Here is a 24,287-nt window from a genome sequence, read left to right on the forward strand (position 1 = left end):
CATTGCACTGATAACCTGTGTTAGATGCTGTGACAGTCCAGGCCTCTATTACACCTTGCTGGCTTTCCAAACTTCTAGTTGCAGAGCATTAAACCACAGTACACTAGCAGTCTTCATTCTGGAGCAAGGACACCCAGTGTTCCCTTGGGCCTCAATCTGCAGTACACTTTTATTTGGGCTTCCTTTTCAGGGTTAGCAAATGTCAATTGTGGGAAAGAGTGGGAATTTCACTGGATATTTCTCCGCAGAGCTGTTTGCCCCTTGGTCTGGTCACTACCTTGCGGTACAGCCAACAGCAGCCCTCTGCCTTTCACCTCTCCTTTCCTTCCTGGGAAGACTGTCCTTAACCGGGGAAGGTATAAATGAAGAGGGAAGGGGGCAGGACACAATCCTTAAAGAATGACACAGCCCTTGAGAAAAACTGGATACAACAAGAACTGCTTAGAACCGACTAGGCCCAAGATGGTGGAAGATTCAACTTCCAGTAGAACTTGCGCCTCATTATACGCTCACTGTACTACATCAGCCTGCTAAATGACACAGCCACTGGCACCATAACAGTTCCAAGGCCAACCATAAAGGCCAAAGAGTGGGCGGTGGCCCAAATCCTGGAAACCCCTGAGCCTTCTCCAAGGTAGTTAGAATATTCCTCCCACTCGTTAGCCTATGGAATTACCCAGCCCATGAAAACTAACCACCCCTGCACCTCAGGCCTGCTCTGCCTTCTGACACAGACTGCATTCTGTCTATGGAATTGTAACCGAGCAGGACCCTGTGGGGCCTTCTGGGGCAGACCCTTCCCCCATATCCTCTGCTCTAGCTCCTCTCTGAAGTACCCAGATAATAGTACCTGATGCACATTTCCTGAGTTGTTTTACAGATGTGAAAACCCCCACCAAATGGAAGATATTAACTATTTGATGACCATGAACACATAGCCCCCAGGCCTCCTGGAGCCTAAGGACTGATTATGTTAACCCCTGGGACACCACCCTGTTACTTCACCATCAACCAACTAGAGAACTGTGCACAAGCTGATCACATACCCTGTGACACACACACCCCCTCCCACCCCCTCTCCCCACCCCCCTCCCCCCACCCCCACCCCCACCAACATGGCCTTTAAAAATGCTTTGCTGAAACCCTTTGGGGAGTTGGGGGTTTCAGGGGCATGAGCCACCCGTCTCCTTGCATGGCCCTGCAATAAGCCTTTCTCTGCTCCAAACTCCAACATTTAGGAATTGTCCGGCCTCACTGTGCATCAGGCACACGAACACAAGTTCAGTAACAGAATGTGTATCTCTCTCAGTCAACCTCTTTCACTTCACTATGGCTTGCTCTTGAATTCTTTCCTGCGCAAAGCCAAGTACCCTCACCTAGCAGCCTGTCCCAGGAACTCGCCCAAGACCTGGGACATGACCATTCTCTCGCACCCCATTTTCCTGCAACATCTTTACAAAGGAAGAGGAAGAAGGTGGTCTTCTCCCCTCCCCACTTTTCCTTTGATTATAAAAACATAGCCCACTTAGTTCTCAGGGAAGAGCCCTCTTGCCTGCCCACTTGCATCCTTCCCAAGTGTCCTATATTAATAAATATACTTCTTACCTATCACTCTGTCTCTTGCTGAATTCCTTCTGTGCCAAGACATAAAGAACCTGAGCTTCATTAAGTCCTGAGATGAGCTGTGCAGTTTCATGACCCTCCTGCCTCGCTACACACATATTCATTCCCCCAAAGTCCTGGTACTCTATTTCACTCCCCATTCTTTGTATGAAACAGAAATGCATCTATTCCTCAGCTGCCCGAACAAAAGGTGGCCCCCCATGGGAGAAATCCTTTCACAATGTATACTTATAGCAAATCATCATGTTGTATATTTTAAATATCTTACAATTTTATTTGTCAATTACATCTCATTAAAACTGGGTGAAAAACATCTAGGCAGGTACGTACGGTACATAGAAGTGGTGATGGTGGTAAGGCTCTGATCCTTGAGATGGTCCAGAGATTCAGTTCCCTCCAACCAATCCAAGATGGTTACCACCCCTATATCCGCCTTCCAGCAAGTTGGGAAGGGAAGTATGATTATCCCTTCCTTTTCAGGGTACAACCTTGAATTTACCACCTTCACTTTTTCGTGTCTCTTTGGCCAGAACTTAGTCCTGTGGCTGTATCTAGCTGCAAGCTAATACAATCAAGCTAATTAACATAACAATGGCTTCCTACAGTTACCATTTCCTTTCCTTCTTTCTATCTACCTTTCTTTCTCTCTCTTCCTTCCTTCCTTCCCTCCCTCCCTTCCCCTCCCTCTCTCTCTCTCTCTCTCTCTCTTGTGATGAGAACACAGATCTACCCTCTTAGCAAATTTCAAATATATAGTACAGTATTGTTAACTATAGTCACAGTGATCTACATCAGATCTCCAGTTTGAACTTTTAAGTAAATGATAAGTAAATTTCCATCTTGTCTCTATTAAAGCAACCAAATCAATATCCTAACAAATCAAAACTACTTACAAGATATCTTCTGCTTCTTTTGAGGTCATCCCAGAAATCCAGGCCCACTATCCACATAGCTTTTTTGCTTTGGAGTAGTTACAACTTCTCACACTCCCCCAACCACTGAATCCCTGAGAGCTTCTCAAGAGCAGGAAGGGTATCTTTTATTTCCAGGGAATCTTCGATGCATAGGACAGTCTTGGCAACCTAGCAGATCCCTGACAGATAGCTGTTGACTGGCTCAATGCCAAGAGTGGGTGGAATGCAGGGGGAAGAGAGGGACAGGCAAAGAATGTGTGTGTATGTGTGATCTCTCAGGCCAATATAATTTATATAGTATTTACACTCTCTATTAGCTTAGGTTAGCCAGAATACATGAAAAAGAAAAAAGAATACAAAGCAATACAACAATACAAAGTACCTTACTCAATGACTCCTTCCTTGAGATGAAACATTTCCATCTGATGATAGACAGCACATAACACTGTACAGGGAGCACCCACAGCTCCAAGAGCCTCCCTCCAGATGAAAAGCAAGTTCTCAGAAATAACTAGATTTGCTATGACCTGGCCCCTGCCCATGACAGGGAGGGGAACTGGGGTGGGACAAGCACTGTGGTCTGCTTCCATGTCACTCGTAGATCCAGTTCTGAGCACAGCTCTTGTAATTCACCAGTTCCTCAGGGTGAAACCACAAGGCAATCTCCTTCTCTGCACTCTCCACAGAATCACTGCCATGGATAATGTTCCTGGATGGGAAAAGAGATGGCCACATTACCAAGGTCAGAAGGATTAAACTGCCCAGAAGCTCCCCTCATTTCCATTGCCAGAAAGCCTACAGCCACCAGAGCAGAAAAATCCAAAGCTCCATGTACATTATTCCATGTCAAAAGAAAAAACCCATGACTGCCATTAATGTAAGGATAAAGAATGCCCTCTCCACATCCAGCCCTCCTAGCAACACTGATGCAAGCAGTGGGAGCCTCAGGAAGGACTCTGGCCAGCAAAGCGCATTGTACCAGGTTCTACTCTCACAACAAAGGCACAACCATAGTGATGTTGATGATCAAAGGCAGAGGGCCTGCAAAGCCAAACACCAATTAAGAAGGAGGAAAACAATAAACGCTGATTACAAATTGCTCTGTATATGGTATCATGTCTACCCTCAGCTTCAGAAACCCAAATTCTTGTGGCACCTAACTTGGATTTTAGAAAAGAGTAAAATGCACCGACTCTCACCTGCCAACTTGGATGCAGAAGTCCCCACGGATGGTCCCAGGCTTGGAGTCTGCAGGGTTGGTCTCCCCAAGCATCACTCGACCTGTCTTCACAATATTCAGCCCCTCCCAGACCTCCAAGGACAAAAGAAGATATGGTCAAGGAAGAAAACCAGTCTCAGCAGAAAATCTGAAAACTATTTATTCCAAAAAAAAAAGAAAAAGAAAAAGCCCCCCCCCCTTAAAATGACATTCATTCATTGAACAAATATTTATGGGGCATCTAAGTGTTCCAGCACTGGGAATATTGGTCTCCCTGCCCTCCTCTTGCCTTTCTACAATCCATTCTTGACACAGAGTGGCCTTTCTAAAAACCAAGTGTAGAAACCTCCCACAGCTTCCCAGCACTCAGGAAGTACAGGGCCGAGACAGCCCTACATAATCTGGCCTCTGCCTGTGCCTATGAATTAATCTCATCCAAAACCTTCCCTTTCACCCACCAGGCTTCAGTTACTCCAAGCGTCTTTCTGTACCTCAAAAAGTCCCCCACCCCAGGTCCTTTGCACATGCTATTTTCATGGTTGAGAATGCCCTTCACTGTGAATTTGTACATGGCCGGCTCCTTCTCATCCAGATCTCAGCTTGAAAATCACGTTTCTTGACCACCCAGTCTAAAGCGCTCACTTGTTATCACATAATCCTATTTCATTTCTGTGCATATCACTAATCATTAGCTGATATATATATGTTTTTTGGTTTCTTTACTATCTGCCCATCCTCGCTTTTCAGGATACGTAGGCAAGGAAAGCTATGAAAACAGTTACCTATTTTGTCTCATTCATGATTGTATCCCCAGTGTCTGAAAGAGCCTGGCACAAAGATGACAACCAATACATACTAAGAGAAGAATCACTGCAATAAACAAGACAGTCTCCCTCACCTCCAGGAGCTTACAATCAGGCATATCTCTCCTGATTTCTCCCAGATGTGAGTCTTCAGTTCAGCAAGCAAATGTATTTTGTCTTTGGTGAGCCAGAGAGCTGACTCATACCCTAAGTGTCCAATGCCCTAGCCTCAGAATCCTCTGCATCAATGAGGACCTGGCATTAGAAGCAAGAATCACAATATTCACTCTTCACTCCCAACTGAGTCATTCACATCAACATCCCACACATGTTACACTCACCATGGCAACCACTGGCCCTGAGTGCATGTATTTCACCAGGCCAGCAAAGAATGGACGGTCCTTCAGGTCAATATAGTGCTCCTTGAGAAGGTCTTCAGAAGCCTATCCCACAAGACAGAGAAGAGAATTGATCCCAAAACTATCTAAGAACCAGCAATTTAGTTATTTCCCACTTACCCATCCTGCTGTTTAAAACGTGAGCTCTCAGCTCACTTGTTCTATTATAACCCAATTCACTCTTGACTTTACCAAAGGGAAGAAGTGACAGGGACTAAAAGTGCTTCAGCTTTGTACCAATTTTCCCCCTACTGTCCTTGACTGATCAGCATAAAATTACGGAACATTAGAATTGAATCCAGCCATGGTATTTTACACAGGAAAACTGACAATACAATAAATTTCTACTTCCAAGCAAGCCTCAACTAAAATGGTACAGGGAGGTGGTCTCAGCATTGGATGAGAAGCAAACTGAACCAGGCCATTTCTCTTCATATTTATTCAGAGAATAAAGGCCCAGTGTGGTGACCATGCAATTACCACAGGTATTTGCAAACCACCCAAAAGTACATGACATCTAGCAATAAGTAATTTTACTGAAGAATGAATTAGAATCTTTCACATTGCAAGGCTGGTATCTGGGAACAAATCAAGTTAGGTAGAGAGCAAACGATCTGCTTAGCAATGCCAACTCGACTCAGCTGTGTTCCCTCTTCCCCACCATATACAAGCTTTTAAGGGTCTAATGAGGACCCTTAGCTTTCCCAGTTCTGTGGTACTGCATCATACAGCATACTGCACACTTCAGTGATACACACAAATGTGGGGATTTGCTGCTGAAAAGCACATCCTGAACATCCTATCATTCAGCCCCCAGTTGACTGTCACTTGCCAAAGTAAAATTACACAACCACGTCATCACTCCGTGTTAGTGTTCACCCTGACCTATCCCTTTCAATCCAAATGGAAAACTTGTAGTGGTAGTCTCCTAACACACTGATTACCTTCCCTTACCAGAACACTCTTTCAATTGTATTAATTGGTTCTGATTATCTTTACTCTGCAAAACAGGTCACAGGGGTTTTTTTTCGGGGGGGGGGGCAAGTGGGGAGGGGGCTCAAGTCTTCCCTCACCTTCCTCCACATTTAAATAACCCTGTAGGGGCTTCCCTGGTGGAGTAGTGGTTACGAGCCCGCCTGCCAATTCAGGGGACACGGGTTCGAGCCCCGGTCCAGGAAGATCCCACATGCCGCGGAGCAACTAAGCCCGTGCGCCACAACTACTGAAGCCTGTGCACCTAGAGCCTGTGCTCCGCAACAAGAGAGGCCACCGCAATGAGAAGCCCGCTCACCGCAACAAAGAGGAGCTCCCGCTCGCGGCAACTAGAGAAAGCCCGCGCACAGCAATGAAGACCCAATGCCGCCAAAATAATTAATTAATTAATTAATTAAATCTATTTTTTAAAAAAAGAAAAAAATTTTAAATAAATAAATAACCCTGTAGGCTCATGGCAGCTACCCCTCCTCCCATTCTTCACCAAGTCCATGCCCGTGATAGGAAACTCAGTGTAAAGGACAAAATGTATGCACTTAGGGGTCAGAGAGACCTGGGTTAAAATCCCAGCTGCATCACTGACTGGATAACCACACATTACTTAACCAGCTGCATCACTGACTGGATAACCACACGTTACTTAACTTCTCCAAGCCTCAGCTTCCTATCACTAACAACCACGGGAAAAGGAATAAGTACCTCTCTGGGTTGTCACGAGAACTAGATGAAAAAACACATGTGCCCAGCACGTGGTAAATATCCGATCAACAATACTTTGATTTCACTTTATCTTCAAAACTGATGAACCTAGTTGCAAGGCAGGAATAAAGAGGTAGACATAGAGAATGGACCTGATGACATGGGGTGGGAGGTCGAAGCTGGGACGAAGTGAGAATAGCATTGACATGTATACAGTACCGAATGTAAAATAGTTGGCTGGTGGGAAGCAGCAGCATAGCACAGGGAGATAGGCTTAGTGCTTTGCGATGACCTAGAGGGGTGGCATAGGGAGGATGGGAGGGAGGCTCAAGAGGGAGGGGATATGGGGACATGTGTATGCGTATGGCTGATTCACTTTGTTGTGCAACAGAAACTAACACGGTATTGTGAAGCAATTATACTCCAATAAAGTTGTATTTAAAAAAAAAAACCTAATTTAATATACACTCTCTGGAAAGCACTGCTTGTCCAATACCTGGCTCTAATCATTCTATCACACTCTCCCCTCAGCATTAACATCAGTCTTCTCCATTTTATATTAACACAGTTTTTCTAAAACATCACACAGGAACTAAAATGCAAATCAAACTAAATTTAAAATTCCCTGGCGACCCAGTGGTTAGAACTTGGCACTTTTACTGCCAGGGCCCAGGTTCGATCCCTGGTCAGGGAACTAAGATCCCACAAGCTGCATGACCCCCCCTCTTTTTTTTCTGATTCATTCATTAAAGTTGACTCTTAATAGGAAAAAAAGATGATCCCCTAATGTATTTGCTTTGAGAATTTAAATTCTTATTTCCCAGGTCTGTTTGAAGACGGGTTCTTGGTCAATCAATCCTTTGCATTTTTTGAAATATTGTTTTGTAGGTATCTTGCAAGTGTGTCTGCCCTCTGCTGTTTCAGGTGGGCCGCCCCAAGGGCAAAATCACAACTTTCCCCTACATGCCCTGATGGCACCTAATATATGCTAGACAGTAGGCAGGTGTTAAACAATGATAGAAAGACTTCCTTGCTGAAAAACAACCTGCCTCAAATGGTGGGGACAGTGGGGAGGAGAGGGGGGGTGGTCTCTAAAATTATCTGCTCAGGAAGCTCATGAACAGGAGCTCAAACATGCCCAAGGCTTTGAGTCAGAAATCACAGTGCTGCAGTAATACGTGGAACCCTGCATTGCCAAGAGAAAAGGGAGGCTACTTCTGAAAGTCGCAAATAACTTTTTTGCTCCAAGACTCAGCGGAGCTGCCACTGAGGCGTTTCCGGGTTTTAGGACATTTGTGTTCACCCTAAATGGAGACGTCTAAAACAAGCTGAAGGGAGAAACAGAGAGGCTGACATACGACGTTCTCCTATTTCTATGAAATAATAGAAATAGCAAGAATGAAGTCCACTTACCTGCATGAATTTCATGGCAACAAGGCGGAATCCCTTCTGCTCAAAACGCTTGATGATCTCTCCCACAAGGCCACGCTGGACTCCATCAGGCTTGATGGCAATGAAGGTGCGCTCGCTATTGGCCATGGTCCTGGGGATAGACAGGTGGAGGAATGAAACAATAATGAATATCCTGCCTACATCATTATTGTTCTCAAGAGGATTACCTCCATAAAGCTGGTTTAAATCTGCAACTCCAGGACTCTCTAGTAAAACCTAATTCCTCCTCAGTCCCCTCATCTATGAACTAATATCCCAGAGTGGGGAAGGGTCCAAAAGCAGGGCCTATAATTTCTATTTCATTTGATTTAATAAGCTTCTATTAAGTCATGTCAAGAGGACATGACCGCCAGTTCACCCTCGATCTGGACTCAGGCAATCGGAGGCTCCTCACCCCTTTCCTGTCCCTGGAATATACACTCTGTACACTGTTCCCACAGTAGGAGCCGTTACAAGGACACAGCCTTGAGAGAGTAAGGTGTTGTTGAGACCATCTGGACTGAACATGTGACTGAACCCAGTTAAACTATATAAGTTTATAGAAACTATATAAACTATATAAACTTTAAGATTCTGGTGGGTGGGTACAATGCAGCCAGCCAAGACAAGCCTCATATGTATGTTCCCTTACTTATTAAAACTGCTACCTTCCCACCTGGAGTCGTCTACCTCTTTGGTCTCTCCTGGTCCTCTCTGTACAGGGGCCAGTGTGTGGACTAACAATTTGTGAGCCAGCCAGGAGACTGAAGAGATGTGCCTTGGGAAAGAGGCATCCCTGGGGGAAATTCCAAGCTGAACATCGACCTCTATGTGGGGAGGGTGGCCTGTATGTTTGATACTTGTGGACCACCACGTGAAAACAAGGATGCCCCAAGAACACCGGCTGCTTTAGTGCATTTGTTAGAGAAACTACACAGAGCAGCAAAGAAGGGAAACGAATGGCTGCCACAGTGGGCTGGCCTCTACTGAGGGCAGGCCACTGGCCACAGATGCACAACTAGAGGCTGAAGCTCGAGTTAGACAGTTGGAAGAAGAGCTGAAGTTAGAGAAGAACGTGCAGGTGTCCACTGCTCTGCCAGCTTTGGGGCTGGCAGACAAGATGAGAGAGCAGGATTGTAAGTTGGAGATCTTAGCTTGTCATATGGCAAAGCTAGGAGAGCACAAGCTGCTGCAGATTAATGTCCAAGTGCTGTGACAAAGCCTGATTAGGACGCTAAGAGACAGAATCCCTGGGAAAGTGAGGAGCACAAAGGGGAGGCTGTTGTGGTGACTGACAATGAAACAGATGAAGCGCCCCATGCTGTCCAACGCCTAATACAAAGAAAAACTTAACAATTTTTTTTAAATTTTATTTTTATTTATTTATTTTTGGTTGCATTGGGTCTTAGTTGCTGCGCGCAGGCTTTCTCTAGTTACAGCGAGTGGGGGCTACTCTTTGTTGTGGTGCACGGGTTTCTCATTGCGGTGGCTTCTCTTGTTGCAGAGCACAGGCTCTAGGCACGCGGGCTTCCGTAGTTGTGGCACACGGGCTCAGTAGTTGTGGCTCACGGGCTCTAGAGCGCAGGCTCAATAGTTGTGGCGCACAGGCTTAGTTGCTCCGCGGCATGTGGGATCTTCCTGGACCAGGGCTTGAACCTGTGTCCCCTGCATTGGCAGGCGGATTCTTAACCACTGCGCCACCAGGGAAGCCCCCAAGAAAAACTTTAAATAGTAATTACCCTAGACTTCTGATAATAGAGAAATACACCCCAAAACTCTTAAGAGAAAACTTGCATTCTTTCTCTGTTCCTTGAAGTTATAAATCTTACCATGTCTTTGAAATGTAAACACCACAGGAAATAACTAAAACACTGCCCACAGACCAAAGAAAAAGGGGGGGGGCAGTGGTGAAAACACAGACTGCTATAGGAGCACCCCCACACAAAATCTAGTCCACAGTTTCCCTAAGATTATTCATCAAGGGCAAGTACAAATTTTTTTTTTTTTTGGCCATGCTGCGCGGCTTGAGGGATCTTAGTTCCCCAACCAGGGATCAAACCCATTCCCCCTGCAGTGGAAGCGTGGAGTCCTAACTACTGGACCACCAGGGAATTCCCAAATTTTAAAAATCTTCTCCACAAATATTAGTAAAAGGCTTCAGCCATGTGAGTGGATACTTGATTCATGGCTAAAGTTCTAGAGAGAAAGCTATGGATTCTCTGTGTCTGTCAGTATGTTCGTATGTCTATGGATTTGTTATATATAGGTGATGTTTTTCTTTCTCCAGAGAGTGTTGTCAAAATTAATTTGTAAAAGAGCTCTATTTAGTTGGCCTAAAGAAAAATAAGCTTTGATATCAATAGTGTACTTATATAAAGCTGAAACAATTTTCTTTCATCTGCTCAAAGGACAAAGTTTTGTTGGACTATTGGTCTGTTCCTTATGGGACTGTAAGAGGTTTTTCTTTACCTTTTGAGTAACCTGCCCAGAAAAAAAGATTCTGTGGTTTTATCCAAATAATTTCTTGTGCTTCATGTTGTCTTTATCACATCTTCAATTACTTAAGAAAACTGAGTCTTCTCTATTAAAAGAGCTAAGTTTTTTTTATAATTATGTAACTTTCTGTATTTGCCTTTGGAGTCTTTGTCACTTAAGTTAAATAGATAACTAAGTATTGTTTCACAGTGAGCTAAGATCCTATTTAATCTAGTGTTTTAAAACCTTTTGGTATTTTTGACAAGCTCCCCCAAAATCTAATTCTAAATAAAGTTATGCTGACCTAGAACTAACTTTGGGATTTTCCAGAGGGCCCCTGGAACATCTCAAAAGACGTATTCTCTTTCCTTATAAAATAGGTTAAACTAATTAGCCTATTTGATATATTAAATTATATGGGAAACACTGTCAAATAAGAAGTGATGTTAGGGACTTCCCTGGTGGCGCAGTGGTTGGGAGTCCGCCTGCCAATGCAAGGCACACGGGTTCGAGCCCTAGTCCAGGAGGATCCCACATGCTGCGGAGCGGCTGGGCCTGTGCACCACAACTACGGAGCCTGCGATCTAGAGCCCGTGAGCCACAACTGCTGAGCCTGCGTGCCACGACTGCTGAGGCCTGCGCACCTGGAGCCTGTGCTCTGCAACGGGAGGGGCCACCACAGTGAGAGACTCGTTCACTGTACGGTAGGGTGGCCCCCGCTCGCCACAACTAGGGAGAGCCTGTGTGCAGCAACGAAGACCCAACGCAGCCAAAAAGAAATATAAATAAATAAATTAATTAATGTAAAAAAAAAAAGAAGTGATGTTAAACTTTCTTTGGGCTATATTTGTATGAAATTCCTAAAAATCTGATGTGTCCTGGTATGATGTTATTAGTTATAATTTTAAAATGTATGTCACAAAAACAATCAAATTCCCTTGTCAACTGTATTATAACGAACTCTCATCAGATCTTTAACCAGGGCCATTTTAAAGTCTTTTTTCATTTACAGTCATTGCCGTACTCTGATGGTTTTGCAAAACTGTTCCTGAAAAAGTGCTTCATATTCAAGGACTTTTATGGAAAAACTTCAACAAGCCTAGGTTTCTGATACCTAAGATCAATTTGCCTTCATGTGAGAGGGGCAGTAATGGACGTTTCAAGGACTTCCTCACGGCTACCTGCACAGCCTCACCACATGTCATGGGATGATAGCCCAAGACCTGCGCCTGTTCCCCTTCCCCACTTCAGTAAAACGGGCCCATTACATTGATGATATAATGTTCACATGTGAAGACTTGCCCCTGCTGCAGGACACTCTGCAGGCTTTGCTGGAACATCTGTGAGGGAGAGGATGGGCAGTGAATCCACAGAAAATTCAAGGCCCAGGCACCACAGTAAAGTTTCTGGCCATCCTTCGTTTGGGTAAGATTCAAGTTGTCCCAGAAGTTGTCATTGATAATGTACAAGCCTACCCAACCCCTAAGAATGTGAAAGAGGTGCAAGCCTTGGTAGGAATTTGGGGGTTTTGGAGGACTTTTATTCCCCATCTGGCACAGTGCCTCCATCCCTTATACCACCTGGTAATGAGAGGGCATACGTGGGACTGGGGATTAGAGCAGCAAGCCGCCTTTCAGATGGCAAAAATATTAGTGAAGCAAATTAAAGTTCTGGGCATCTCCCAAGCCGGACTACCATTTGAGTTAGATGTGTCTGTGACTCCAGAAGATCTGGGTTGGGCACTGTGGGAGAGACAACAGAAAGAGAGTACCCCTAGGATTTTTGGTCCCTGGAAGGGGGCAGAAACCCAATACACCCCCGCAGAGTAACAGCTTCTAGCAGTGTACACAGCATTCCTCCGGGTACAGCCTCTCACAAAGGAACAGCACATCATGGTAAGAACTTCCCTTCCTTTGAAGGGGTTGTTCAGAATATGTTCCATCTACCCACCTCTGCCATGGCTCAAACCCCCCACACTGACTAAACGACACGTCTATTTGCAGCAGAGGAGTACCCTACCACCGGCCCGCTGTCTAGAAATGTGGGTGCTCCTAGGCCCTGTAGAGAATGTAGATCCTCCAAATGTCCTGGCCCTGTTCCTGTGTCGGCCTGTAGAGAGGGAGTGTGGGAAATTCCCACTGATGCCTGGTATACACATGTCTGGAAAGAGGAACAAACTGCAGCCTCCAGTGGGTTGGTGAGCCCTGGCCATTAATGCTTTGCACTGACAGTTGGGCTGTTCTAAAGGGATTGACCCTATGGCTTAGACAATGGAAAGACAAGGGGTGAATGATCATAAATAAGCCTTGTGGGGTCCGGATATGTAAAAAGACATTTGGGTTCACCTGCAAGAGTCTGAGGCACTCCTCACTGTCTTCCACACCCTGGCTCATAAGGCACTGACATCCTCTGGCAATCAGGAAGCTGATGCCCTAGGCCAGAAATGAGTCCTAGCAACTGACCCTTAGGTGCATAGGCAGAGGGAACACTGAAGTGCCCAGGGGGATGACATATTGCCAAGGATGCTGGACTGCCTTTGAAATACAGTGACTCAGTTAATGCAGTAATAGCATGTCCTGTGCGTTCTAAACAACACCCAAGGCAACTGCCAAAGGAGTCTGGGGCCACCCACCAGAGCTCCCAACTGATGTGAAATTGGCCAATTGATTATACTGGCCCCCTCCCTCCTAGTGAGGGTTCTAAATATGCTCTGGTTTGTGTGGACACTGCATCTAGCCCAACCTAAGCTGTCCCCTGTTGCCTCACAAACCAGGCTGCCACTATCAGGGGATTAGAGAAGCTAAGACCATGTATGGATACCTTTGTTGAATAGACAGTGATCGGGGGTTATATTTCAAAGGTCATGACTGGGCAAAAGAATATGACATCAAATGGAAGTTCCATCTCCCCTATAACCCACAGGCAGGAGGACTGGCAGAAAGGAAAAATGGAATAGTAAAGCAGCAGATTAAATTACTAAAACGTAAAACCACCTTGGCCAGGTGGACTAAAGTACTGTCCCAGATTTTGATACATTTGAATGATCAACCAGTAGAACCTACGGCCCCAAATACCAGACTGGGGACCCCTGACAAGACACCCAATGCCATACAAGTAAGGAAGTCTTGGGAAACAGCCACCACCCCAACTTTCTCTGTGGATCAATGGGCTGTGCTGCTGAGAACACCAAGCCCCATCATACCTGGGAAAGGAGTTATCTACTGGAATTTGCAATGGGATGTCTCACCGGGATGGGTGAATTCACACCTCTGGGTAAGGGAGACTTACTCAATCTCCACTGGGATCCTGCTGTCCTACTGCAAGCCAGACTGTTGAAATGTGCTACAGCTGGAATGAAACACGCACCTTTGAAAGAGGGGAGAAGGTGGGGTTTCTGGTCTGGCATATCCTGCCCCCAGTCCACCTCCTCACGCTTAACAGTGCTGCCTGCCCCGGCCAATATGTATGGTATGTACAACCGGGTCAAGTTCCTAAAGCCACCAACCTCCCTCTCCTCCAGGCCAGATGGGCACATTCCGTTTTCTACTGGTACAATCATTTAGCCACCATCTTTGTCCCCTCCATTGGCCTGGAGGACATTATAGCATACAGAGAAGCCCTTACTAACTTCACCCAGCAAGCCTTAAATGACAGCCTGCAAAGCCTTTCTTTACCAATCACTGAAATATCTTTCATGAGAAAAGCTGTCCTCCAAAACAGAAGAGCCTTGACATTATTACTGCCTCATAAGGGGACGCAGGAAATCAGTGGTTCAGGTTATGGGGCTCTTCATAGAGAAAACTGTTACTTATTTTGGGAATCATCTTAATCCATGTTTTCTCTTGGATGTGCCTCTATATTGTTGCTGTGGCATCTGCCTCCACTGCAGTCAGACAGCTGCCAAATGAGCCACCGCCATGCCGGCAGAACCCCTTGCTGACCTGTCAAGCACACTTCTGACCCTGCAGAAGGAGAGGGGGTGAGACTGTAAGAGTCAGTCACAAGCGGTGGAGGACTGGAGGAGGTCATAACTATCAGCTGACCCTCCAGCTGAACCCAGAAACTGGAGGCTCCTCACCCCCACCCCTGTCCTTGGAATGTACACTCTGCCTACTATCCCCACAGTAGGGGCTGTTCGAAGGACACAGCCTTGAGAGAGTAAGGTGTTGTTGAGACCATCTGAACTGAACATGTGACTGTACCTAGTTAAGGCCTCTACGTATACTTTTAAAATTCTGGTGGGCGAGAGCAGAGATCTATTTGTCTTGCAACCACCCAAGACAGGCCTCAAGCTCCGTTGCTCATTACACCTGTCACCTACCAATCTGGAGTGGTCTGCCTTTCTTCAGTCTCTCCTTTCCTTCTGTGTACAGGAGCCAGTTTTTGAACTAACATAAGCATCTACTGTGTACCCAATACTGTGGCAGAACTAAGGCAGGGGATGTAAAAAAAAAAAAAAAAAAAAAAAAAAGACACTATCTCTCAATTATCCAGATGAGGGACACTACAGTGATAATGTGAAAGTGATGTCTGGTACAGGGCAGTCTAAAATATGGTTTGACCTACTGCCACAGTCATGGTATTAGAACTAGAAGGGGTTTTACAGATTATTTCATTACAATCCCCTTCTTTCACAAATGAGGAAACAGATCTAGAGCACCCGAATGAGGACCAAAATCCAGATTTCCCAACGCTATGCAACTTATGCTATATCATGAGATGTAATGAATATTCTGACTAACCAGTAAATGGTGGACTGAGGGAGAACTATTGCCATGAGTAATATCTGATATGCGACATCATGCTGGAAGGAAGCCTAGAAAGTATCTATTCCAGAGATCCTTTTACAGAGAAAAAGATCGGGCTCAGGACCTACTCTGTCTCCATAAGATGAGAAAGGAGTCCCTTCACCTTGAAAGTCAATCCCTCTGTGGATAACAGCACCACCTCCTGGCTCCATCTTCCTGTACTTGAGCTTACCTCTTATTTCAGCACCTTAACAATATGTTTGAATTTTCTGTTTATCTGTCTCTCCACTGGCCTGCTGCCTGTATACACGGATGGATTACTTCTGTGTCTGTCCCTGGTACCTAGCCACAGGGCCTAGCACTCAATAAGAGCAAAGAAAATGTCTTAAATGATAATCACCCTACACCTCCAAGAACAAGAGACAAAGCACAAGAACTGGCGGAGAACTCCCAGTGGAAGCTGGAGACAAGCATGGATTCCCCAGGAGAAAATGGAGCTAAAGAGCGACAAACAGTCCCTGTAAGTATCCTCCACATCCACCTGACACACACCTGTCATTCATTCAGAGCCCAGCACTGCACTAGACAGAAACAAATAAGGCACAACCCCTACGGTCGCGGACTAATGGGAAAAGCAGCCACGGACAAAGGTGAGTCCACGTGGCGTGGGACGTGAGCTGACAGGTTTGCAACTGTCGACTGGCGGCGCTTCCCTCCCACCCGATCACCCTGGCCACGTCTCAGAGCGGAACTCATCCGATCTCTTCACCTCCCCCTCCCCGGATCCCCTTCCTCTCCCTTTCCTCTCAGTACCCCGAACCCTTCTCACCAATCCAGCTACTTGGGCTTCAACTCCTTCTGCTGCCACCGGCACCGGAAACGCGACCCCGCCCCTCGTGGTTCCCGGCACCCGCCCGCGCGGAACGCTTCTGCCCAGATCGGCTGCGGGAGGGCGCATTTTGCAGAACACCACTCGCCTACGCTTCCTCCTGACAGTCGGGTGTCATTCTAAGGAGCAATTTCCAAAGTTCAACTTCCGGTACTGTTTTTTCCTGCTCTTCTGGTTGGCTACCGCCATCTTTTTTTTTTTTCCTTAAGATTCTGTGACTGTCTTTTTTCTCGAGCAAATTGGCTTCCCGAGAGGTGGCGCTCACACTTTTCATTGAGTCTGAAGGAGCGCCTGACCTAAAAGTAGACAGTCGCCCTCGTTTTACATTTACTCATTCTTTCCAGCCTGTCAAGCAGATTTTTTATCGAGTACCTTCTGTGTGGCAGGCATTGTTTCAGGGTCTGGGGTATAGCAGTAAACTTTGTTGGAGCTGGTTATGGGGTTGGGAATGGGGACAAACAATAAATAAATGAGCAAATTAATATGAAATATATCATAGTATGCAAATACTGTTAAGAAAAAGCAGGGCAAGGGCGGAAGGAAGATTGAAGCAGTAAACTAAAGGTTAAAGGAGGTGGCAGTAGAATAGACCTGCATGAAGTGAGGGAGCAACTCTGGTGATTACCCAAGGGCCAGTATTATAGTGGGCGTTGAGCGCTAGAAACTGCGGTTGGAGAGCAGCAAGATTATGTTTTGGTGGGAAGCGATTGGAAGATTTTGAGTAGGGCATCATATCATCTGATACACATTTTTTAAAAAAATCATTCTGACTGCTGTAGGAGGAATGGATAGGGTAAGATACAAAGCAGAATCAGGAGCCTTTTCAACAAATGTGCGGGAGCAATGGGACATCCGTAGGCAAAAGAAGAAGAAAAAAAACCTCTACCTAAACCTCCCACTTTAAATGAAAATTCACTCCAAATGGATCATAGTTTTGTAAGTGTAAAACTATGTGGACAAGAAAAAGAAAGAAAGAAAATGTTGCCTGCCATGTCAGTAAACAAAGACTGTTGCCTGACATCAAGCCATCAGCCACTGTGGCCTCCCCAATGGTGCACACTGAAGGGAAATCAGGAGGAAAACAGGGTACTGGCCCTAGATAGTTAAGACGCGTATCAAAGGAATAATTTCAATGAGCGTATTTTTTTTTAATCCAATGCAGCTTTTTTGTGTGATTAGCAGTAATTTTTTAAAAATTTTATTGATGTATAGTTGATTTACAATGTTGTGTTAATTTCTGCTGTACAGCAAAGTGATTCAGTTATACATATAAATATTCTTTTTCATATTCTTTTCCATTATGGTTTATCACAGGATATTAAATATAGTTCCTTGTGCTATACAATAGGACCTTGTTGTTTATCCATCCTATATATAATAGTTTGCATCTGCTAATTCCAAACTCCCAATCCTTCCCTCCTCCACCCTTCTCCCCCTTGGCAACCACAAGTCTGTTCTCTAAATTGATTACCAGTAATCTTTTGATGTTCCACTAACATGTTTCTTGTATGTTTTTTTCAGCAAAAACTATATATCCTGGCTTCTCCCTTACCTCTTTGGAACAGTTCCTCAGAGCTATCTGAGAGACTGTCTCCCAAGCTATAGTCATCAGTAGGGTCATCAAATAAAACTTACCTCACTACTTTTAGGCTGTGCGGGTTTTTTTAGTCAACACTGTAAAAAGTTTAGAAAAAAAAAAATGGTAAAAAATCTTCAGGACCAAGGGCTAGGCAGAGTTTCTAGACTTGCCACCATAAGCACAATTCATACAAGGAAAATGTTGATAAACTGGATCTTATCAAAATGAAAACCTCTGGCTCTTCAGAACACCCCGAGAAGAGGATGAAAAAACAAGCTACAGGGTGGGAGAAAATATTTGCAAACCACATACACAACACAGCCCTTGTATCTAGACTATATAGAGAATTCTCACAACTGTTAAAAAAAAATCCAATTAGAGAATGAGCAAAAGACAAGATATTTCACTGAAGAGGATATGCAGATGGCAAATAAGCACATGAAAAGATAATCAGCATCATAAGCCATTAGGGAAATGCAAATTAAAACCACAATGATATATCACTACACACCTTTGATAATGGCTAAAATAAAAAATAGTGACAACACCAAATGCTCTCGAGGAGGTGGAGAAACTGTATCCACTCATACATTGCTGGCAGGAATGTAAAATGGTACAGCCACTCTGGAAAAGTTTGGCAATTTCTTATAAAACTAAACATGTGCTTACCACATGACCCAGCAATTGCACTCTTGGGTGTTTATCCCAGAGAAAATGACTTATGTTCTGTTCACACAAAAACTTGTACACAAATATTTATAGTGTAAGTAGATAGGGTAGGGGGTCCCCAGAGAAAGAGAACTGACCTTGGGGTTTGTTTTTGTTTTGTTTTTTTTTTTACTTTAAGAGAAACCATTTTTGGCCTAAGCCACTTTGTGATCCAAGCCACAATGCTTATCCTCAAAGAGGTCTCAGTAATTAATGATTTAAGGGAACTAAAGAATGCAGGAACAAAGGGAAAGCAATCAGGAAACAGTAGCTCAGTAATAAAAGAGTCCTAGTTCCTCCTCTTAATTCCTCCTAGTTCTTCCTCTATCCAAGGGACATACATAACAATCTAATACATATCTTTGAGTTCTGCAGGAACTAAGGGCCCCACCTAGCTGGAGGACGGTAACTACAGGCTGAGATCCCAGACTGGTCAGAACTTAAGTAATAATAATATTGACCTTTACTGAACCTAATGACTTCAATCAACTAAAGCTTGGACTCTGTTAACCTTTGTCCCAATTCTATGCTAAATTCTCCTCTGCTCAAGCCCCTTCATGAACGTGCATGTACCCTTAGCTTAAAACTTCCACAGTTTTGCTGTTGGGGAGATACTGCTTTGGGAAAGATCCCTGGTGTTCTCCTTACTTGCTGTAAGTAATAAAGTCTTCCTTCTCCCACTCTTTGGCTTGGTTGTGTCTTTTGGCTTGACACCCACGAAGAGGCAAACCCAGTTTTCAGATAACAGTAGCAGCAATTTGTAATAGATCAAAACTGGAAACAACCCAAATGACCATGATTCACTTTGCTGTACACGTAAAATTAACACAACATTGTAAAACAACTATACTCCAATAAAAATTAAGAAAAAAAAAAACGATGGTCCATCCATACCATGGAACACTACACAACAATAAAAAAAGAAACTGCTGATACATGCAACAACTTGGGCAGATCTCAAGAGAATTATGCTGATTAAAAAAAGCCAATCAGGGGCTTCCCTGGTGGCGCAGTGGTTGAGAATCTGCCTGCCAATGCAGGGGACACGGGTTCGAGCCCTGGTCTGGGAAGATCCCACATGCCGCGGAGCAACTAGGCCCGTGAGCCCCAACTACTGAGCCTGCGCATCTGGAGCCTGTGCTCTGCAACAAGAGAGGCCGCGATAGTGAGAGGCCCGCGCACCGCAATGAAGAGTGGCCCCCACTTGCCGCAACTAGAGAAAACCCTCGCACAGAAACAAAGACCCAACACAGCCAAAAATAAAATAATTAATTAATTAATTAAATAATTAAAAAAAAAAACCAATCACAAAAAAATTACTTACTATATTATTGCATTTATATAACATTCTCTTTTTTTTTTTTTTAACATTCTTGAGATAACAAAATTATAGAGATAGAGAATAGTTTAGTGGTTGGCAGGAGTTAGTGATTGGGGAGAGGGCATGGGTATGTCCTAAAAAGGTAGCACAAGGGAGTCTTGTGGTAATGGAATCGTTCTGTATCTTGATTTTGGTGGCAGTTACATGAATCTGTTACTGAAAGCTTGGCCTCTCTGTACAGTGGTGCTGAACCAAATCTCAGACAGAGTTTTGGGTGAAGCAGAAAAAGATAGTGGTATTGCTTTGCCAGGCAAAGGGAGACACGCTGGGCTTCTGCCTTGAAAAACTATATGTTCCAACCCCAGAGGATTTGATGAAGGTTTTATAACTGTGGTTCAAGGGTAGGGTCTCTGACAAGATTAGGGTGTGTGTGGGGCCTGTACTGCTTTAATCTCATCTCAGGTAGCTAGTCTCCTAATCTTGATGAGCTTCTCTGATCCCTTTAATCTTGCCTTGGGTGGTTTCTTGGCTGCTCCTCCCTTGATTAACAACTGTTCAAATCCGCCCTTTGGAACTCAGGGAAGGTCATGGAGGCTGGAGTCTTACCTACAAAAAATGGGGGACAAAAGGGCCTGAATGCTGAGAGCCCCACAGGGCCCCACTCGGTTTCAAATTTACACATGTGACAAAGTTGCACAGAACTATACACATGCCAAAAAAATGAGTGCACGTAAAACTGATGAGATTTGAATAAATTCTATGACATATACCTATGTCAATTTCCTGGCTTTGATATTACACTACAGTTATACAAGATGTTACCATTAGAGGCACTGGCTGAAGGATACATGGGACTTCCCCATACCTATTTTTTTGCAACTTCCCATGAATCTATAATTATTTTAAAAGTTTAGCAATTTCTAAACAGAATCAGAAAAACTGGTTGAGACTATAGTAGTAGTGTTACCAAGTCCAAGCTTGCTCTGCTCACCGCATGACAGGCCAATAAATTGGGAGATGAGGTGTTGAGGCAAGAAATAGAGACGTTATTTGGAAAGCCAGGCATCTGAGAACACGGTGGACTAGTGTCCTAGAGTACCATCTTATCAGGGTGTGGATGCTAGTTTCTTTTATAGAACAGAGAGGGGGAGGAGTTGAGGAAATAAAGTGAAAAGGCCATGAGTCTTGCAAAACATCTCCTGGTTTTGGCCAGCCTTGGCGAGGGGATGTGTTAATTTCTTCTTTTTTGCACCCGTTCACAGGTGGACAGGGTCAGGGTGTTTCCCTGAGAGCTGAACAAAGGCACTTTAGTTTAACATTCAGGCAGAGGAGCAGGGTTCCCCAAGGCAGGCCATTATGTATGCCTATAGCTATAGACAGAACAAAAGCAATGGAAAGCAAGGGTCAAAATAAAAGAAACAGATCCAACATGGAGTCAGATTTTGTTCTTCCATGTTACAATTCCCCACTGTCAATGTCCATTCTACAGTCTTGCAGGATAAGGGGCAACGACTGCTCTAACTGCTTCCTGCCATGTAGGGGCGGGGATGAGGGGTGATCATGGAATGGAAATGATCAGCCTTGGGCAGGGAATAATTCTCAGAATTTTTAGTAAATAGTACAACTCTCAGTTATTTGAACCTGATTCTGTGTTTTTCAGTAGAACAGGATTAAACAAATAGATTGACTCACCCTTCTCCAGCTATAAGGAAATTACAGTCTCAAGTTAAGGAATTTAGCACTTTCCTATGTATAGGAAGATGCAAGAGTCCGGGCTCACTGAAATCATTCCTTTGATATGCACCTCATCTGTCTGGGGCCAGTATCCTGTGCTTTCACATCCTGAGTTTCCTCAAGGCTCACCACAGGGAGTGGCTGCAGTCTGATGGCTGCTAGATGGAAGGTATTTTTTCCTTCCTGAGTTCCCTCAGAGCTCACCAGCTCACCATCAGTGGTGGCTGCAGTTGCTGATGACTGTGACATCCTTTGTTTATGGATATGGCAGGAAATATTCCATTTCTCAGATCCTCCTCTTGGTCAGGAATTTGACCAATATTTGGGAGACAATTCATGACCAAATTTTGTCCCATGGTGCTGAGGCTCATCCCAGATCAGGCAAAAATTCTTGTTGATATGACACTCTACGTGCTGTTTCCGGATTAGGCCCTGTTGATAATTAAAAATTATCTGGACCCGCTGTCTTACTAGTCTGTTATGATCCAGGAAATGTTTTTCCTTATTGCTTCTTCCCATACTTAGAATCACACTATTACAATTATTCTATAAAAGTCATAAATGTGATCTATTTCCTCAAGATGTTTAGCCATCATCAATTTTGTTGGAGGCCTGGTTACACACTGGGTACTGTAAGAGACAACAATCTTATAAAATAGACAGTATATAAGTAATGCAGCTAGTAACATTGACAAAGTCATAGTGCAGCAGGGAGACACAAAGCATAAACAATTTGGAAACAAAAAACAAATTAAAACACGTAATCCAGTTACAATAAACCATCAAGTCCACAGGAGAGCCAGCTGGAGAAGCCAAATTCTGGCAGGATCAGGTAGAGAGAAAAAAGTAAATGTTTCATCTTTGTTTACAAGGGTATACTTTATTAACTTGTTGTAGGTCATAGCATAAGAGAAAAAGTTTTTCTGGAAAATGAAGATTAAGGCTAGTATATTTCCCAAAGTCATAAAGTTATAAATCATATTCATCAGTTCACTCAGTCCCATGTAATTAATTCCTATTGATCTGGATAAAGTAACCAGGTTTTCCATTAGTTTTGTCATATGTTACCCAGTCCAGTGGTATTACCTAAATGCTATCAGAAACTTATATTTGTTAAAAAAAAAAAGTTCCTTTTTATGAGTCTTCTTGAAAATCTTCATTTTGTAAAAGCATCAAGACAATACTTAAAATAACATGTTTAAAGATTTGAGTACAGGGCTTCCCTGGTGGCGCAGTGGTTGAGAATCTGCCTGCCAATGCAGGGGACGCGGGTTCGAGCCCTGGTCTGGGAAGATCCCACATGCCGTGGAGCGGCTGGGCCCATGAGCCACAACTGCTGAGCCTGCGCGTCTGGAGCTTGTGCTCTGCAACAAGAGAGGCCGCGATAGTGAGAGGCCCGCGCACCGCGATGAAGAGTGGCTCCCGCTTGCTGCAACTGAGGAAAGCCCTTGCACAGAAACGAAGACCCAACACAGCAAAAAAAATAATAATAATAAATAAATAAATAAAAAATAAAAATAAAGGAATTCCTTTAAAAAAAAAAAAGACAAAATATTTTTAAAATGAAAAAATAAAACCAACCATCTCTGGGACATACTTTGGGGTTTTTTTTGGATTTTATCTAGCTATTCAATAAACTTCCATCACTTAACTTAAATTAGCATAACTCTAGAACTTAAAGTTACCAAATATCTGGAAAGATCATTTTTTAAAATTTATTTATTTATTTATTTTGGCTGCATTGGGTCTTTGTTGCTGCATGCAGGCTTTCTGTGGTTGTGGCTAGTGGGGGCTACTCTTGTGGTGCGCAGGCTTCTCATTGCGGTGGCTGCTCTTGTTGCGGAGCACAGGCTCTAGGCGCACAGGCTTCAGTAGTTGTGGTGCATGGGCTCAGTAGTTGTGACTCACAGGCTCTAGAGCACAGGCTCAGTAGTTGTGGCGCACGGGCTTAGTTGCTCTGCGGCATGTGGGATCTTCCCAGACCAGGGCTCGAACCCATGTCTCCTGAATTGGCAGGTGGATTCTTAACCATTGCGCCACCGGGGAAGCCCTGGAAAGATCATTTTAAGTAGACATTTCTAAAATATAATTATTTTTAAAGAGTTTACCCAAAAGTTCATATCTCATTTACATTTACTTTAAAGTTTAATTATATCAAGTTATTTTCCTTGCAACAGATGTAAACTCAGTTTTGATAATATTTTTCAGAGGTAGAGATATCTCATATGTATAATGTATACACAGACATGTAATATTAACAGGCCCCCTTTCTGTTCCAGCAAAGAAAGGACACGGTGAGGAACATACAGTAGTGGGTTGCCCCAGGGTAAACTTCTCAGCTTCCTGAAGTACCTCACAAGTAGCTGCTACAGCTCCAAGGCAAGGGGGCTATCCCTTAACAAAATGTTCTAGTCGTTTTGAGAAGTAGGCAACTGGTCGAGGGATATTCCCCAGAGTTTGAATTAACACCCCAAGGCTTCTGCCTTGTCTCTCATGTACATACAGTTTGAAAGGTTTCTTTAAGTCCAGTAGTTCCAAAGCCCGGGCTGAGACTAACTTCGTTTTTATGGTTTCAAAGGCTGTTTGGCACTCTTCAGTTCAAGTAAGGGGCTCAAGATCATGTCCCTTCAGTGCCTCCTAGAGGGGCTTTACTATGAGCCCATAGTTTGGATCCAAATCTGACGGAGCCCTGCCAGTCCCAGAAAACCTCTCAGTTGTCTGCGGGTCTTGGGTGCTCCCAAGCCTGCAGTTGC

General features: G+C 44.2%; 1 protein-coding gene across 2 annotated transcripts; it reads right to left on the bottom strand.

The window, feature by feature from the left end:
• Positions 1-1,869: 1,869 nt before the first annotated feature.
• On the bottom strand, positions 1,870-16,217 carry NME1 (NME/NM23 nucleoside diphosphate kinase 1). Of its 2 annotated transcripts, XM_059906713.1 has the most exons (6): positions 16,133-16,193; positions 13,844-13,921; positions 8,063-8,192; positions 4,901-5,002; positions 3,737-3,849; positions 1,870-3,246 (listed from the first exon to the last, which is right to left on the bottom strand). In XM_059906713.1, the coding sequence occupies exons 3-6, from the start codon at positions 8,186-8,188 to the stop codon at positions 3,129-3,131; spliced, it is 459 nt and encodes a 152-aa protein (XP_059762696.1). In that variant the 5' UTR covers positions 8,189-8,192; positions 13,844-13,921; positions 16,133-16,193; the 3' UTR covers positions 1,870-3,128. The 2 variants fall into 2 exon arrangements, with proteins under 2 accessions (XP_059762696.1, XP_059762697.1); XM_059906714.1 differs by lacking the exon at positions 13,844-13,921 and having other exon boundaries at positions 16,133-16,217.
• Between the last annotated feature and the right edge of the window lie 8,070 nt (positions 16,218-24,287).

The sequence above is a fragment of the Balaenoptera ricei genome, chromosome 20 (assembly GCF_028023285.1).
Source record: "Balaenoptera ricei isolate mBalRic1 chromosome 20, mBalRic1.hap2, whole genome shotgun sequence".
Taxonomy (NCBI): domain Eukaryota; kingdom Metazoa; phylum Chordata; class Mammalia; order Artiodactyla; family Balaenopteridae; genus Balaenoptera; species Balaenoptera ricei.